At 38.2% G+C, this 16662-nt stretch overlaps 2 protein-coding genes across 3 annotated transcripts; one reads left to right on the top strand and one right to left on the bottom strand.

Moving 5' to 3' along the window:
• Positions 1-232: 232 nt before the first annotated feature.
• On the top strand, positions 233-4642 carry LOC117430537 (organic solute transporter subunit alpha-like). Of its 2 annotated transcripts, none has more exons than XM_034050641.3 (8): positions 233-546; positions 913-1067; positions 1374-1447; positions 1666-1824; positions 2569-2680; positions 3152-3298; positions 3638-3722; positions 4077-4642. In XM_034050641.3, exons 1-8 carry the CDS (start codon positions 477-479, stop codon positions 4274-4276), a joined length of 1002 nt encoding a protein of 333 aa, XP_033906532.3. In that variant the 5' UTR covers positions 233-476; the 3' UTR covers positions 4277-4642. The 2 variants fall into 2 exon arrangements, with proteins under 2 accessions (XP_033906532.3, XP_033906531.3); XM_034050640.3 differs by having other exon boundaries at positions 235-546; positions 3617-3722.
• A 719-nt stretch (positions 4643-5361) lies between these two features.
• LOC117430240 (kidney mitochondrial carrier protein 1-like) lies at positions 5362-16080 on the bottom strand. Its single transcript, XM_059001087.1, has 9 exons — positions 15582-16080; positions 13999-14088; positions 13250-13397; positions 12878-12972; positions 10827-10912; positions 10367-10462; positions 9954-10078; positions 9316-9532; positions 5362-8885 (listed from the first exon to the last, which is right to left on the bottom strand). Exons 1-9 carry the CDS (start codon positions 15706-15708, stop codon positions 8844-8846), a joined length of 1026 nt encoding a protein of 341 aa, XP_058857070.1. The 5' UTR covers positions 15709-16080; the 3' UTR covers positions 5362-8843.
• Positions 16081-16662: the final 582 nt, after the last annotated feature.

Raw genomic sequence — 16662 nt, forward strand, 5'->3', positions numbered from 1 at the left:
GCTTCTAATAAAGAATTGTTGTTTGAATCCCTTATGAAATACAAATGCTTAACTTTCACCGTGTATTATTTGTAATAATCCATGCAGACATTCAATTCTGCAAATGGCATTATGTGGCTAAACGCTTTTTACTACAGTGCGGCTCACTAATTTCAATCCCGAAGTTTCTTGTACAGTAATAGTTATCCCTCTACTGGTATGTGGTGAGAATGCATGCCAATGAACTTGGATGCACTCTTCAATGTCTCAGCAGACTGTACCCCGCACCCCCTCTTCTCTTTCCTATAGCACTGAAGTCTGGAATAGCCTGACAACGGGGCAGTGAGGAATGCGTGCGGTCCAGGGACGGTTTTTTCCCACGGTGACGGGGCACCGTTGTGTTTTGATGTAAAATTCAAAAAAAGTTGTCAATGGATTTTTTTCCACGTAAATAAAAAAAAAAGTTAAGAAGATTTCTTCCTCAGAATTTTGTGCAAATGGAGCAAAATTTTATCCAGCCTCCGGGATGTGAAGGCGATCCTCCGACAGCAGAGCAGATTCTTCACAGTAAGTTCTGCTTTTCTTTCAGTGCTGAATGATAACTGCGACAGACGTGGGATAACAGATATGTGAACGATTACAAATAAAAATAAACCGGTAGAAATATGCATATCCAACGTTTCTTACGCGCGCCTGTTATCATTAATGACTCTTGAATGTCTGTTTGTTTTTAGAAAGTAAAGTATAAACTGTTCAAAATGTTTGAAGTCTAATGCAAACTTTTAAACAGCATGAATGTGCGTTTTTGTTTATTATTATTATTATTATTATTATTATTATTATTATTATTATTATTATTATTATTATTATTATTATTAATAATAATAATAATATATATCAATAGGCTGTACATAACAATGTATTTCTTTGTAGACATTGATATACCCACTAGCACGCTATATGGAGTTCTAACGATGATGACTGTTCTGGGAAATCTCGTGTACCTCGAAGAAATCGTGTATTTATTGAGTAAAACACCCTTCTCTTACAAAAGGACGACTTACATCTGGATCACTGGGGCGCCACCGGTAAGTATGGAGTTAATACTGCGTCTGTGACCCAGATTCTACGATTTAGTCTGGTTATACAACTTTCCTATATGGAGTGTCGCTTCTTTCTTTGGAACAAATCATTGGGTATACTTTGTGTTCTATCTAAAACAAGCCCGATGAGTTATGCACATGGCATAGATATTAGATACAAAGCCTTCAGCTCAAGTGCCTGTGCCTGAGCTGCAGTGTTCTTGTTAATTGAGACAAGTCTTATAAGCCAAGTTAACTTTACAATAGATTACAATATTTACAGAATCTAATCTATTGTCCAATGTGCTCTAGGTCATAGCAGCCACTTCCTGTATTGGGCTGTGGATACCTCGCTCAACCATGTTTACAGACTTCACTGCATCCATGTAAGTGTTTTTACGGACAAGTTGCCTAATTAAAAACAAAACAAAAATCCTGTAAAACAGCTGCTGAGTTACTTGAACTTCAGTTGTTTTCATCTACATTTGGCTACAGGAGACAGAAACTTCCATTCATGTTGTATTAACAAAGGGTTAAAATGTTCTTACCTCTCAGAAGCAAAGTGACAGCCTGGTTGTCACCCTCTCCATGCCCCTTTCTGCAGCTACTTCACAATCTGTATCCATAAGTTCCTGGTGATGATGGTGGAGGAGTATGGTGGAGATGAGGCCTTCATCCACAGGCTGCATGGAGTTCCTATGAAGATCAGCACGGGCCCCTGCTGCTGCTGCTGCCTGTGTCTACCTAACATACCAATGTCCAGGTACGCCTTTTTAAAAAGAACTGCAACAGTGAAGTCTCTCATGTGTTACTTTACATATATATTGATACCACATGAAAGCACAAGCACCAGCTGATGCAGACATGTCAACTTCAACTCATATGTTTAGGACTCATTTAAAAAAGTGATCCCTGCTGGAAACAAGCACGCATTTTATAGCCTATACCAGGGATGGAAATAAGACTCCCATTGCGTAGCAGTTGGAGCCATTCCTAGTTTTACTTGCAGATTAGTAAGACACACCTGAGCTTGTTACCTATACACTGAGGCTAACCAAGCACATATAAAAACCTGGAATGGGTGAAGCTGCTATGCAACAAGAGTCTTATTTCCATTCCAGGCCTATACATATTCACATAAAGTACCACTTGGATCATCAAATAGTCCACTGTAGGTCATTACTTGGGTAAAAATTGATCTTAACTGCAGTTACCTTGTGTTTGGGTCTTTTGGACACTTTTCTATGGATTTCAATTCACATGGTCAATTAAGAATTCTTAGTACGTAGCAACTGTCACCTTGCTCTGGTTTCGAAAGCCAAGCCCTGAAAGTCTGTTTTAAAAGGTGATTGAGTCTTTTTTAATCCTTATCAATATACAGTACAATCCGAATAAAGCCGGCCATTAATTTGGTGTAATTGACGTTGATACATTCAGTCAACGATCTCATCGTCGGGTTTGGCATTGTCTTTATTCTTTTTGTACATCTCTTTCTTTGCTTTGGTAGGAAGACTTTAACTGTTCTGAAGTCTGGGACACTGCAAGCAGCTCTCCTGAGACCCATCTTGCTGTTTTTTGCCACAGTTCTGTGGACTAATGGAAACTATGAACAGGGAAAGGTAAAATACCAGCAAGAATACTATACTCAATATTAATGCAGTGCCTTTTAACATGGAATCACAAAGAACCAGTAAATACAGAATTAAAGAAATCATAAAATTCGATGCTCTTTAAATACAAACGCAGGACTGAATCACAGTCTGACACTTGTTCTAAAGATGTATTGATTATTTGATTTTGTATTTATTTCACTTAAGCATTTTTTAAATAACACAATTGATTAAGTTGCTGTTGCTTCCTTGGACCTAATCACTTCCTGTGCTGTAGGTAAGAGTCACTCAGTTGCCCACATGCAGTTAGACCATGTGACCTACCACACAGGAACAAGCAACTTATTCTAGCATATTTAAAAAAAAAAAAATACATATCCCAAAAAAAGCAAATGACTGTAAAATCAAACAAAACAAAACAAAAAAAAACATTGATTTTACTGTATTTACTAAACCTTGTCTGCATCGCTCCTTTTACAGATGAAAGTTGATGGCGCTTTCCTCTGGATAACTATTCTCTCTGTTGCTGCATTCATACTCTCACTCTGGCCAATAGGGATTCTCTTCAACCAAGCAAAGTCCAACCTTTCTAGCCACAACATAGTACCCAAGTTTGCTTTAAATCAGGTAACCCCACAGATAGCTAACCACATGTTTTTACAATGCGTTGTAATGTAAATTCTATTGAGAATTTGATTTGTCTTTAGCAGTAGATGGAGTCGTACAAGATACAGTCAAAATGCAAGAAAACTTTAGCACAAAAGTACTACAGCAGTGTGTTTAACCTGGTAAAACCTTGCTATTTACAATCTTTTGTTTCAGTATACCAAAACCATTTGCAGCCTTAAAATACTTAGCATTTGTGATTTTCTGTGTGCATGGGCAGGAAACTGTTATCGTAGTAATCATGTCTGTTTCCTCCATTGTTTTTTTGTTTTTTTTAAGAGTGTTCTTATTCTGACCCAGGCTCAGGGTGGGATCATTAACTTGCTGGTCAGCACGGGGACCATTGTGTGCGCAGCCCCCTTCTCAGCCAGAGCCAGAGGAGCATGCAAGTGTCCTTTCCATTCCATCATTTCAGTTTGACATGCTTACTATAGATATTCATAGACAGCTAGCCTGGGATAGCAAGGTGCCAGCATTCAGGAATACCACTTATAATAATAGTAGTATAAATAACATCTTAAATATATACCACTTATAATAATAGTAGTATAAATCTTAAATAAAAATAGAGTTAACAGGATTGCTGTTATTGGACAGTAGTCAACACTGTGTTGCTTCTGTACTATATTCAGTTATTAGACACTAACTTTGTCCTCCAAAAACACACTAATGTTAGTCTATATATACAACCAAACGTGGAACAGAACCATAAACAAAGTCTCCCTCTTGTTGTTCACAGTTATGCATCAGCAGCTGCTGGTGATGGAGATGTTCATTCTCATTCTAGTGTCACGCTGTTACTACAGGCGGCAGTACCACCTGAACACAGAAGAGGGGTGTCCGCCCCAGTGCCAGGAGCAGGACAAGCTCAAGACTCACGCTAACGGGGGAGTCGTCCTTCTCACAAAGCCTGTGATGGTGTCACAACAAAAGGTGTAACTAACGTGACTCTGAAGTAAAATTAAACAAAACTAGATGGTAACTTTACAAGTAAAGTTGTGGGGCTTGCTTTATTGGGAAAGTGGTCAAAGTAGCTGATTTGTGTCAAAAGTCACATTGCTTACTAATTGTCTCATGCTAAGAATGTGCTAGAATTTGAAATTTCTCAAAGTTCTATGACAGTTAATTCAACAGTGGGAAGTAGCCTACTGAAAGTTGATGCGGTTACTAAAACAGCTGTACCTCTTGATTGGTAGACGCCATTCCCGTTTTGATTTCATACTTGAATAGCTGAGAAGTAGAGTAATATTTCATTTGCTCTAAGTAGTCTAACTTGTTGGGAAAGTGGTCAAAATTTCAGTTGTTTACAAAAAGTTAGAGAAAATTTAGTTGATGCGGTTACTAAAACAGCTGTACCTCTTGATTGGTAAAAGTTATTTATGTTTTGATTTCAGATTTGAATAGCAGAGAAGTAGAGGAAGATTCCATATGCTCTAACTTTTTGTCTTACTTGTTGGGAAAGTGGTCAAAGTAGCTGATGTCAAAAGTTACATCGTTTACAGTAAATAGAATGTTGGAAGTCTGGGAGTTTTTAAACAATGGGGAGCTTTAGAATGTTGAAAAAAGTCCCATTAAAGTGAATGAAGATGGACAAAAAAGGACAAAAAGCTTCATAGTTTAAAAAGTATAAAATATATCAAAAAGTTGCATACAAGCACACTATTCAAGACTGGTCTACACGTTTTAAAGTTTGAACGGCGTTTGTAGCTTAAACGGTGTAAGAGGAGTAGCGTGCCAAAGAATAAGAAGTAGTAGTAGTATGTCGAAGATTTAAAGTGGGGACTCTTGCTTCGCAAGCCCCACTAAATATTGTCTACCCCCTTCTGTTGTGTTTCTCTTTTCTGACACTATTTCCCTGTGGAGTCAACAGCACCCAGCCCTCTATCCACATGCAAAGACAGACCGTTCCAGCAACTGTGTCACGAGTTGTCGTATGAATGGAAGAAGGCTGACAAATACAATGATCCTGGAAACTTTCTGCAGCTTTTCTTTGCTTATTCAGAACACCTAACACATTTAAAAGCTTTAAGTAATAAACCAGGTTTAATACTAGAAAAAAAAAAGTATAATAAAAAACAAAAAACAGTATGTGCTGGAGAAGGTTTTCATTGCATTCACCAAAACATTTAGAAGATATTAAGAACGGTATAGGATTTTGTATATGCCAAAATATGTTTACGAGTAAATGTTTTAAGTTTATACTATTGTTTAAAGCTTTCGAATTGCAGATTGTGAGTTTAGGAGATACTCGGTGTGGAATTTCTATTTCATGTTTCACACTGTATTTATCGGCATATAAATAAATTTGGTCTGGTAGAAAAAAAAAATAAAAAATCCCTCTACCAAAACTTTGCTTTATGTCAATTTGAAAATACAATACGGACAGCCAGAGAAGGTTGAGACTCAGACCTGGTTGTGACTTTACTGTGAAAATGTACCATGGTAAAATTTTATGAAGCCTGAAAATATAGGATCTACAGCAAAAATAATAAGGGACTTATCAAGAAATATATTATGCAAATGGGTAGGAAAATGCTTTTTAAAACCTTGATTAGTGTTTTTACCTTCTTCATTCGACAGAATAATTGCTGGTTGACAGAGTAAAGAGTAGTGATGTGTGGCCCACTTTTGTGTGGTATAGTACAGGCGGAGCTTCACTCAGCAGCACACAATGGTATAGTCAGAGTTGCCTAGAGACGGTGTTAAAATCCTCTGGAGATTTAACTGTTCAGAAACAGAGAAACCATTCATTCCAACTAGGAAGGACCGAGTGGAATCAAAATCTAAATTTTGCAAGAGGCCTTTCGCGATTATTCTAATCCAAACCAGAACTGAAGTAGCAAACAAGTTTCTCATTGTAGCTGTTTACTGTATGTACCACTGTAAATACAGCCAACAAACCAGAGGACAGAAGAGGAAGGGGGGGAACAGAGGGCCAACGCTCAGCTTTTTAAAGCTGCCGATGGGCAGAGCAATAGGGGCTTCGAGGGTTCCAGACCTGGCTAATTTGAGGGGTACAGCACAGCGAAGTGTGTTTCAGTTATGTTCCTGTCCGCACAGCACACGTTCCATCACCAGCTTCTCAGATGTATTTTACCTTCACAGTTGTTTAAAGTTAAGATTATATATACAAGTGCATCTGAACTTTAAAACAGGATTGCAATTCAGGCATGCTAGGCCTCCAACACCAGATACCAAATAACTCTTGCTCAACCCTAGTGCATAACATAAAATCATAGAAATAAAAATAAACAGATTGTTTTAAATATTACAGGAGTGTAATTTACACAGACATTCTAAGAAGCATGGGTACACCTGTTCAGATGTTTAGTTACATATTACACAATGAAATAATACATTCCATTTACTGAAATGAATCAGCAGTACTATGTACAGTATATCATTTCAAAGAAGCAATTAAAAAGTGCAAAGGCAGCTTAAATGCAACAGATCTCCCTAAACAGACCATACCAACAATGGGACAGCAGCCAGCTAGTGAAAAAAAAAAAAAAAACCCAAGCACAGCAATGTGAAATCATGCAGCTCGTTTCACCACTCACAAGATTCTTAAGGAAGAAGAATCAGGATGTTGCACAGATAAAGAGGAATGATCTCACCCTGTAGGAAGGAGTGTAGTGACAGTTGTGTTCAAGTACGGAGAGCCAGGAAATACTGGTTTGTGGTACTCCCAGCTCAGCCCCAGTCTTCACTATGAGTCAGGGGTCATTATTACTGCTGTGCACAAGTTATTGCAAGCAACAAAACAAAACAAAGAAAACACAACTTTACAAATATAAAAAAATATTTTTCTAATGCTCTCTCTCCACACAAACACAATGACTCCTACTGATTGTAATACTGTATTCAAAAATTCTAACAGTTTTGCAGGCAAATGCAATACTATTTTTTTTTTTTTTCCAAATTTAGTAGTCATCAATTGTTTTTATAATTTTTTCTCCCAATTTGGAATAGCCAATTATTTTTAGGCTCAGCTCACCGCTACCACCCCTGCGCTGTCCTCCAAAGATGGTGCGCTGTCTGCCGACCGCTTCCTTTCACACTGCAGACCCACCATGCAGCGACCGAGAGCTACAGCGTCGGAGGACAACGCAGCTCTGGGCAGCTTACAGGCAAGCCCGCAGGCAAACACGACTTCTCACCGAGCACCTCTCTGATCTTCTTGACTGTATTACTCAATGCTACCATCTGTTTTTTTGGGACATTCTTCAACAGTAAAAGGCACATAAAGTTCTGAATCATACACGGTTATATCCAGGATATGCCTTCTTTAGTCCGACTTCTGACTTACAATGCAGGAATCGGGATATGAATTTCGCACAGTAAAACATAAAAAATAAAAAGTATTTTCCATGGATGACGCAGGTCTGGAAAATCTGAAATATTTTAAAAAATAAAATGCTAAAAAACTTGCATGATGACTTGAAATGACAAACACTCCTGCGCTAACAGGGTTATTAGTAGATTCTCATCTACTCCTTAACAAAACATTCACTTGGCACTTGATCAATGAACATGGAGTGTGGAATTTGCTCTTCTGTTTTTTTCCCCCCCTATTAAAACTGCTTTCAGACACCACTTTTCCTGTGTCTGTTCTCAATTAATGTATATGCATGTCATCTGAAGACCACATTTACCTAGTCCAGCCAAAGCGTCAGGAAGGTCTCATAGAATGGTTCTGTATTACATCTTGTTTTTCTGCAAGAAACAAGTTTTCCCTTAATTTATAAGGCTGCTCAGACAGCACAGCCATGCAACACATTTTAACCCTTGAATATAAAGAACAAACTATACGCCATGTTACAGACAAAAACAAACTACGACAACACTGTAAGAGTTACTTATATTAATGTCTTGGCTTCCTTAACCAAACTTCACTAATTCCCCCTGACCACATTATGAGCAACCCTCATGTATGTAATGGCATCTGAAACAATCTACACGTGAACACGAAGCTACAAATTCTGACAGCGCCACAAAGCTGCCTCTGATGACTCTGCTGTCACACAGATGTAAGCGGGCTGTTTTTTAAATGGGGACCTTTTTTTTGGTATCAGGCGATTCTAGGGCAAAGAGGGTGGACAACTCAGCAACTCAGCAAGTTGTCCACCCTCAAAAAGTTAAGACATTCAGAATTTTGAAATGTGAATTCCATTTCCTGCTTTCCTTCCTTCCTCCGATCATTCGTCATCCTCTTCCCTCTTTATTCATACAACCTCCACAGAGATGCTTTGATATGCCACGCAGCCCGACGGACGGCTTATTCTTTTGCATTGATTTGTGTCTAAACACAACAATAAATAAATAATATTAAATAACATACAAATACAACGCAAATGAAAACGGGTGTGAGGCATACTGTGACCAGTGCAAGAGGAAATCCCTGCATTGTGTGTTTGGGAGTTTCATAGAGAAGGCAAGCAGGACAATGTCAGGCTGACTCCCCCAATCACAGGAGAATAGAACAAGCACATATTTTGTTTGGCCACTACAAGGGGAGTTTCTTCAGCTGCTCGTAAGTGATGAAAAACTGAGGGCTCTAGTTAAGGAAAACATAAAATAATGGCAGAAAAGATCATCATAATAACCTGGCTACATATAACACTCGCTGGTCACTAAAACTCACTTTGAACAAGGAAGCAGCGGATTTCACTCACTGCAGACACTCATTTATGGCATGCGAAGCTCAAATTTCAAGGCAAGGTCTAGTCGACCAGAGTTTAAGCTAGTGCCTTCATCAGTTTGAAACATAAGTTTGTACTTTTTCATTGTGACTGTGTTTAACGTGAGAATCTTACAAGACTACACATGTTCAAAGAAGTGTCGGCGTAGCAATATTATCCATATGGTTTATATTCCCTCAGAAATGATGCTTCCCTACACCAGCCAAATGATAGCGAAATAATATTAAATACAAATATTGCTTGTAAAGAAAAAACAAAATGTAAAAAAAAGGATACAATGATATTCCATGGTCCCAGGCGTAGCCAATTGGGCCAGAATCCTTTGTAAAGTGCAAAAAAGCCCTCGTTCTTCCAAGTGTGCAGCAGCCCATCCAATGTTCCCTTGTAAAGCACTGTGTTCCCAGCCAGGACTCGCTGGTTCATCATGCGCGTTCGCACCACATCCACTGGATTGGACGCCAGGGCTCCGGCCAGGCCACACGTGAAGCTGGATCTGAGGAGGAACAAGGATGGTGGATCTCGGAGTTTTTGGCGAAGCTGATAAGAGTTTTTGGATGCATTGTCGATTTAAATTGTAAGCTGCTGTCCTTAGAGCGGCTTTAAGGAAGAGTTGAACTGCAGAAAAGGCACGTGTCAGGTAGTAGTGGTGGGGATTAGGGTGACAGAGACTGGGCTGAAAGTGGACCACTGTCCGGCACTAATCATACTTACCAATCATAGCTTATCAGAAAACTGTGGGCCTGTACATTTTTAATACACCTGTAAATATCTTTCGACCTGTAAATTACATTTATTAGCACAATGAACATTATCATAAGTATGTGCGGAGAAGGGGGCAGTAGTTGCTCACACCAGTAATATATTTTAAAGCTATCACTCATTTAACTTTGTAACAAAGCTGCAAATATGCTCACATGAAATGCGTAAGGATGGTGTCGTCCATCAGACCCGAGAGGATCAAATGCTTTTTGGTGATGTCATAGACGGGAAGTTCCACACCAACAACAATGGCTGCTCTCTGAGCAGTGGGGATAACGCCCTATAGGAAGCAAAGTGGGAAAGGAGATGTTGCAAATTCGTACTGCAAGGCATTCTGGACTACACAACTGGCACACATCTTCCAAATGCAAAAACAAGAAAACAGTTTCTTAAAACCAACAAGCTGTGGATAAATCCTGTTGGGTTTATGAAAAACATGTCAATGCCTTTTCACAAACACTGGAGCAAAATTTATGAAGTGGAAGCTACCGATGTGTGCAGCCACTGATCTCCAATCAGTTTCCACTGAAAATATGTCTACAGTACAAGCCTGGATCGCTTTCCTTACCCTCCACAGCCCACGAGTTCCCTCCTGCTGGTAGATATCAATGAAGTTTGCGATCATGCTTCCTGGGAGCAGACTCCCCTGAGCCTGCATACGTATCTGCAAGGAGGATAAAATAAACACTGTCAGAGCTCCAGTGCTTTGAATCCCACTCTGAGCAAAAACATATTATATACCTATAATAGCGATGGGTTGCCCTAAATCCAATAGCAATAAAGTCTGAAGCAATAGATAATACTGGACAGTGGGACTTTAGCTGCTCTACAATGGTTCTAACAATCTTTTTATACAGTATGGCAGAAATATGATGAAACAGGTCTTCAAGAGGATTTAATAATATATATTTCTTAAGACATAATGCTGATGACATGCCGGCAAAGTCTTGTTTTGTGGAATTTGTATTTAGAATGGCTCATATTTGTTGTGAAGCAAATTTCAGAGGTTTGGGTGCAGAACGCCTTACCTTCAGTACATCCGTAGGGTTGGCTATGGAAGATGATATGACCCCAGACACAACCCCACAGAAAACGTTGATAACCATCGTCTCATCTGAAAATACCAAATGACTCCAGAATCAGGTTTAAAAAAAGAAAAAAACAATGCATATGGAAGCAGTACTACGTATCACAGTATCAATAATAATAATAATTATTTAATAGTTCTAAAAAACCAAAAAAACACCAAAACACTGTCATGCAGAACTATATTATCTTTTTTAAATTTCACTTATTAGACATTAAAAAAAAAATGTTAACCTTAAAATAATTATCGGATAAAACTGAATTAAATGAAAGCCCCAGAAGAAAATGATACTACACAATCTATATATGTTTATGTAGACTGACTTACAATCTGTGAAAAATGTGAGATACTGTATTGTATTAATGTACATACGCATCCATTAAAGCAAGGAATCAAGGAGAAGCTACAATTATTATACTGTCGATCGACAGGGATCATGAATTATCTCTAGCCACAGCGTAATCAACAAACAGGAGGTGACACAGGAGGAGAATGGATCAAGTTAGAACAATAGTTACACTTGTCCTTGATTAATGCGAGCAACAGTAAGAGAGGTCCAAGCGCTGGTAACACTGACAGGAGGACCCTTAATCTGTGCCCAACCATCAGTCAAACCAAGCCTGCATCAAAACAAGCAACATACACACTTTTTAAAAAGAAAAGAGAAAACGTTATGCTTTAAAGTACGGGTTCCAATAATTGTGCCACATTTTTAAAGATTTGATCTTGCAGACAACAGACCTAGCAACTGTGCCCCTGTCCTGACATTAAAGCAATAATATTGTTCGTAATAAATAGTTCTGCTGTTGCTGTGAAATGTCGAGGTTCAAAAACCCGTTTGGGTACTGAGAAACATAATTCTTTGAGAATTGTATTTTTTTTTTATATCAAAACATAATTGCAATGCTTTGCCAGCACAGACATAAAGCACTAACTACAGCACTTCAGTGTAATCGCTTAGGATCAGATCCCGTTTCACATACAGGACGTAACGTTTCTAGTGGTTCAGTAAAAATGCGTCAGTAATTCTTTTAAATTCAGGTTTGCTTTTATATGAATCCTTCGCAACGTAATGTACTTTAAATCCTGTGTGAAATGCTCGACTCTCACAAAGAGTGATCTTTGCAGAGGCCACTGCTGCTAGCTAAAAGGTCAGATTTATCCCGATACACTTCCTTATCACACATTTCAAATACTCCTTATTCACAGCCACAGTTTCGTTTTTTGTGCAATGCACAAACATTTTCTACTATCAGGTAGACAAACACTGGAGCTTGTTACTAGCACTACTACCTCTCACCAGCAGCATTTACGTACAGTATGAACTGTGTGTAAGTTCCAAGGAGACTTCTAGAACACAGTAAACTACATCATCCAAGGGATATGAAATGGCTCACTATAACGTAATGTCCTTAATGTGGGCCATAGCGTTTTCAGACAGATCATCAGCAAAGCAATGACAGTGGAAATGGCTACCTCTGCAGGTAAAGAAATATTATACACACTGCCCAAACGTGTGACGAAGACATTAACAAGAAATGTCCCTCTGCTAAATATATACAGTACACATTCTGTTACCAAAACGAAAACATACCAACCCTGTTACCAGATCCTGTAACCAAAAGTTCTGGGAGTTTCAAAACCACAGCCTCAAGACAAAACATTTTTATCTTTATGACTCCTTGGGTTGGGTGAGTAATCCTGAAATTATTGTCTGAATCTGTGATGATGACTATTAAAATTCTCTTTATTTCTCAGAGAACCTCTCTCAAGTTATGACTGTGCATGTAACCTGCTTAATGCTAACAATTACTCATACCTGTAGGTATACAAAATTATTCCCTTCCTAGAAACAATCATACCGTACTGACGTTTGGAAAACTGAAAATGTTTCAATACTGTCTTTCATACAGGTTCTATATCAACTCAACCAGGAACACCATGGGTTAAAAAACATTTGAAAGAAAATAAGAACGATCCATCAACACCAACCTTCTGGGCGGCTTACAAACAAACGTTTCAAGGTTTGGTAAGTGCCAATCTTAATCGTGCCATAAGACGCTTGTCGCAAGAGAGCTGGAGAAATCCTGCATGGGGGGGGGGGAGGAATCACAATCATTTTACTACAGAACAATAAATAAAAACATCCACACTAAATAAATACTGTACAGTTATATATTTCTAATCAGCCACCTACAGCCTTGCACAAGGACGTTTTATGCATGGCTTATTTTTGGAATGAGGAAATGTATATTAATGCAAGACCTGGGTCCAGTGATTGGTAGACATTAATACTGTCATCATTTAAAAAAAAGACCAGTTTGACAAAATTAAAACTAACTAAAAAAGGTATCGATGTCTTACCCAGAGTAAAGAGCAAGGCATCCTTCTTCCCTCACTATTCTCAGCAAGGCATGAAACATACCCTTGTACCGGATCTCTGTGTAATGGGCATTGAATGTCTGTCCCTGGACCTGAAGCCGGGTCTTGGTGAGGTCAATAGGAAAGGTACCTGCAAAGACAATTGTAGAGCTCTCACCCTTTGTACTTTGATACAAATGAATGGGTTTCAACAGTCCAAGTTGTGAGTACACAAATACTACACATTTATTACTGGTTAATGCATTGGAATAAGTATGCAATAACACACAAGGAGGAGTGGTTTGTACAGAGACAACCCAAGCCTCGGGTGCATTGTGAGGCACAAGGCACAGTGCTACCCACGCCTTTTATTGAGCGCATATAACGCTTCATTCTTATCTTAAAAACTGTGATTTTTCTGATTGGAATTAAATGAGATATGCACCACTGGCTGTACTATTTTAACCATTATGTCATTGGAATGTTAGCAGCCAATAACGATGCACAACATTTCCTAGCCGTTTTACTAACACGTTTATACTCGCAGCTTGGTAAAAAGTTCAAGTCTGGGGAAAAGATGGCAAAGAGCACATGTTAATTTACCAGCAAACTTGAAGAAAAATACTTGCAAAAACTAACTGAACTGTGTTTTATGCAATTGCAATGGGGCCTGCTATTTAGAAAAAGGTGTTCAGGGCTTTTTGTCTTGACCAGGAATTGTGAAATGTCCCCAAATACAAATCTTTACTCACCAAACTCGGCAACAATCGATGCCAGACCTCCATAAATAAAAGGCTTCCAATTCAGATTTGACATTTCAGGGAGTGTAGCTGCCTCTTTGTCTGCAGGAAAATTGTGACACCGTTAATGAAAGTCAGTGTTACTGCTTCCATGGTAACATACCACCTGTGTTCACCTGGAGACCAGGCACAGTATGTCATTTTCAACTAAGCATGCTACTTACACTTCATTAAAACTTGATATATACACATATATATATATATAGTATATATATATATATTATATATATATATATATATATATATATATATACTATAAAACCTTTTGGCTGTGACATTCTGGACACGCTGCAAACCTAATAGATATCGTGCCATGTTTCAGAAAAGAGTAGAGCTGCCTACTAAGTTTTTTTTTTTTTTCCCCATGTCAAAATACTAAGGCTAGTTCCTTAAATAAGTACTGTATTTATTTCCCCATCCAAAAAAATTAACATGGGGACGGACCATGTAAAGCAGATATTACACATCTCAGCGCAACCTGAAATGAATAGTGCTTAACAGTCTTTAAAAAAATAAATTTAAAAAAATTGGCTAGAAAAAATAAATGTAGGCCAAGTGATCTATCCTGGTCAGAACTGGTAGTTTCCTGCTTTTCAAATGACCTTTTTACAGTGAAGTCGTTTACTGTAAACATCAACTATTAGCTGCACCTTGTCTATAAATCACGTGCATGTCCACTTGGGAACCAGTACATATTTGTTCCAATTCCCAAATCTTCCTGGCCAGAATCTCTTTTTTTTTTTTGAGGCATAAGCGTCTGCACAATTAATAATATTAATAATAAAGGCAGAAAGAAGGTGGTACTACAGGTGTACATATAGGGAAGGAACGATGAAAAACATAAGATCTGCGCTCCAAAGCACTTTATTGATTTTGTGATGTGGACTAACGTGCACTGGGATTTGGGTTGAGGCCAGCAAACTCGTTTCACTTGTTACTAGACTGGACTCCTCGCCCTGAAAATGCAAGGCAAGGTCTACTGCACCACTCACTGTAGGAATCAAACACACAACACAATTAAAAGGAACACTTCCAAATAACCATTCTTTCACGGACAGTAGTGTAGTGGAGCGCGTTATTTATTATTATTTTTTTTTTGTATACAATTAGTGAGTTTAATAACCAATGAGTTTTTACTTTACTGAAAAGAATCATTAGGCAGTACCTAATAACGCGCCTCTTATCTATATTATTTTAAACAACAATACGTCCTAATAATGTATGTCACTTCATGCAATTTTATTGGTCCATAGCAAAATTATTAGCCAAAAAAAAAAAAAAAATCAATTACATATCCTCTTTTGAAAAACTACTGCAACATGCGCACACGCAATACCATTACATTTTTCCACCGATATACGCAGTAACAATAACACTTAAACAATATGACGGGATTTACAATGCAGTTGACCTCCCGTGCCTAGAACAATAAATGTCATCTATTTAGAATCACCCGTGCACACTTAAAAATAGCTCACTGACCGACTGATTACATACTTACTAATACTAGTAATAATAGAATTGGGAGCGCATACCTGTGTGCGCGGTCCTTGTAAAACAAACTTGATAATTCAGGTAAAAATTATGTTCTTTCCAAGAGATTAAAAAAAAAAAAATTTGCAAAAAATTTAGACCCATACAGACTTCAATTTCACTGCTCATGCGCACAAACGGGAACTGGCCAACAGGAAGTTACCGGCCTGGTAAAAGAGGCGGGACTCGTGTCAGCCAATGAATTAAAAAGCCAGGGGAGCTGGGGGTAGAGAACCTGTTCCTTCTAAAAGATCAAACGCGCAGTAAATAATGGTGTGATGTTTCTTGTACAAACTGAAGAATATGTTAGTTGTATTATGAATGAGTGTTATTCATTAACTTTGGGGAATACACATTGCAATGCAGACTGATTAGTTTAACACAAGCACCCCCATACAACACAGTACTGTTATATTGTATCATACAGTAATGCAGGGTTTCATTCAAATATTTATTTAGGCATATTATATTCAGTCACTATAATTGCAGTAGCGTATGAGTATCCCACACCAGAAGAAACCTGGCTGATCCAGTTCCGCCTGCCCAGCATGTGTCACAGAAAAATTACAATTCAAGTGAATAAGCAAGCACCAGTGCTCATTCCTTTTAGTGACTGTTTAACTTACTCAAATAAACAGCCACCTGTTAAAGTAAAGTGTGACTTCTATTTTTAACCTGATTTCACAAGGAAAACGGTACTACAGTCATATCTTTTCAATTGCTTTTAAATGTTACTTCTGTTTTATTTGAACATTTATCAGATAAAAAAAAACTTAGATCAAACATCACACCCCCACTTAAAGCATTAACCAACGTAAAGAAAAGGAAATTATAATAAGAGGGAGAAGAGAGGTACCTTTCTCCTGCTGTTTGCGCTAAGGTTTTATCTTGTATAGTTAAAAGCTCTTTAATAGCCATACTAATCAGATCAGACTGGTTTATGATCTGAAGCATGTAAAACAGGGGGAAATAAACCCTTTGTAAAACCAAAAATAAAGTAGCCCTACTAATGCAGCAGCGGAAATCCTTTGTGTCTAAAACATAAAAATGGAACTACATAAGGCCCTTGTAATCATTTTTTAA

Source organism: Acipenser ruthenus, chromosome 26 (assembly GCF_902713425.1).
Source record: "Acipenser ruthenus chromosome 26, fAciRut3.2 maternal haplotype, whole genome shotgun sequence".
Lineage (NCBI taxonomy): Eukaryota > Metazoa > Chordata > Actinopteri > Acipenseriformes > Acipenseridae > Acipenser > Acipenser ruthenus.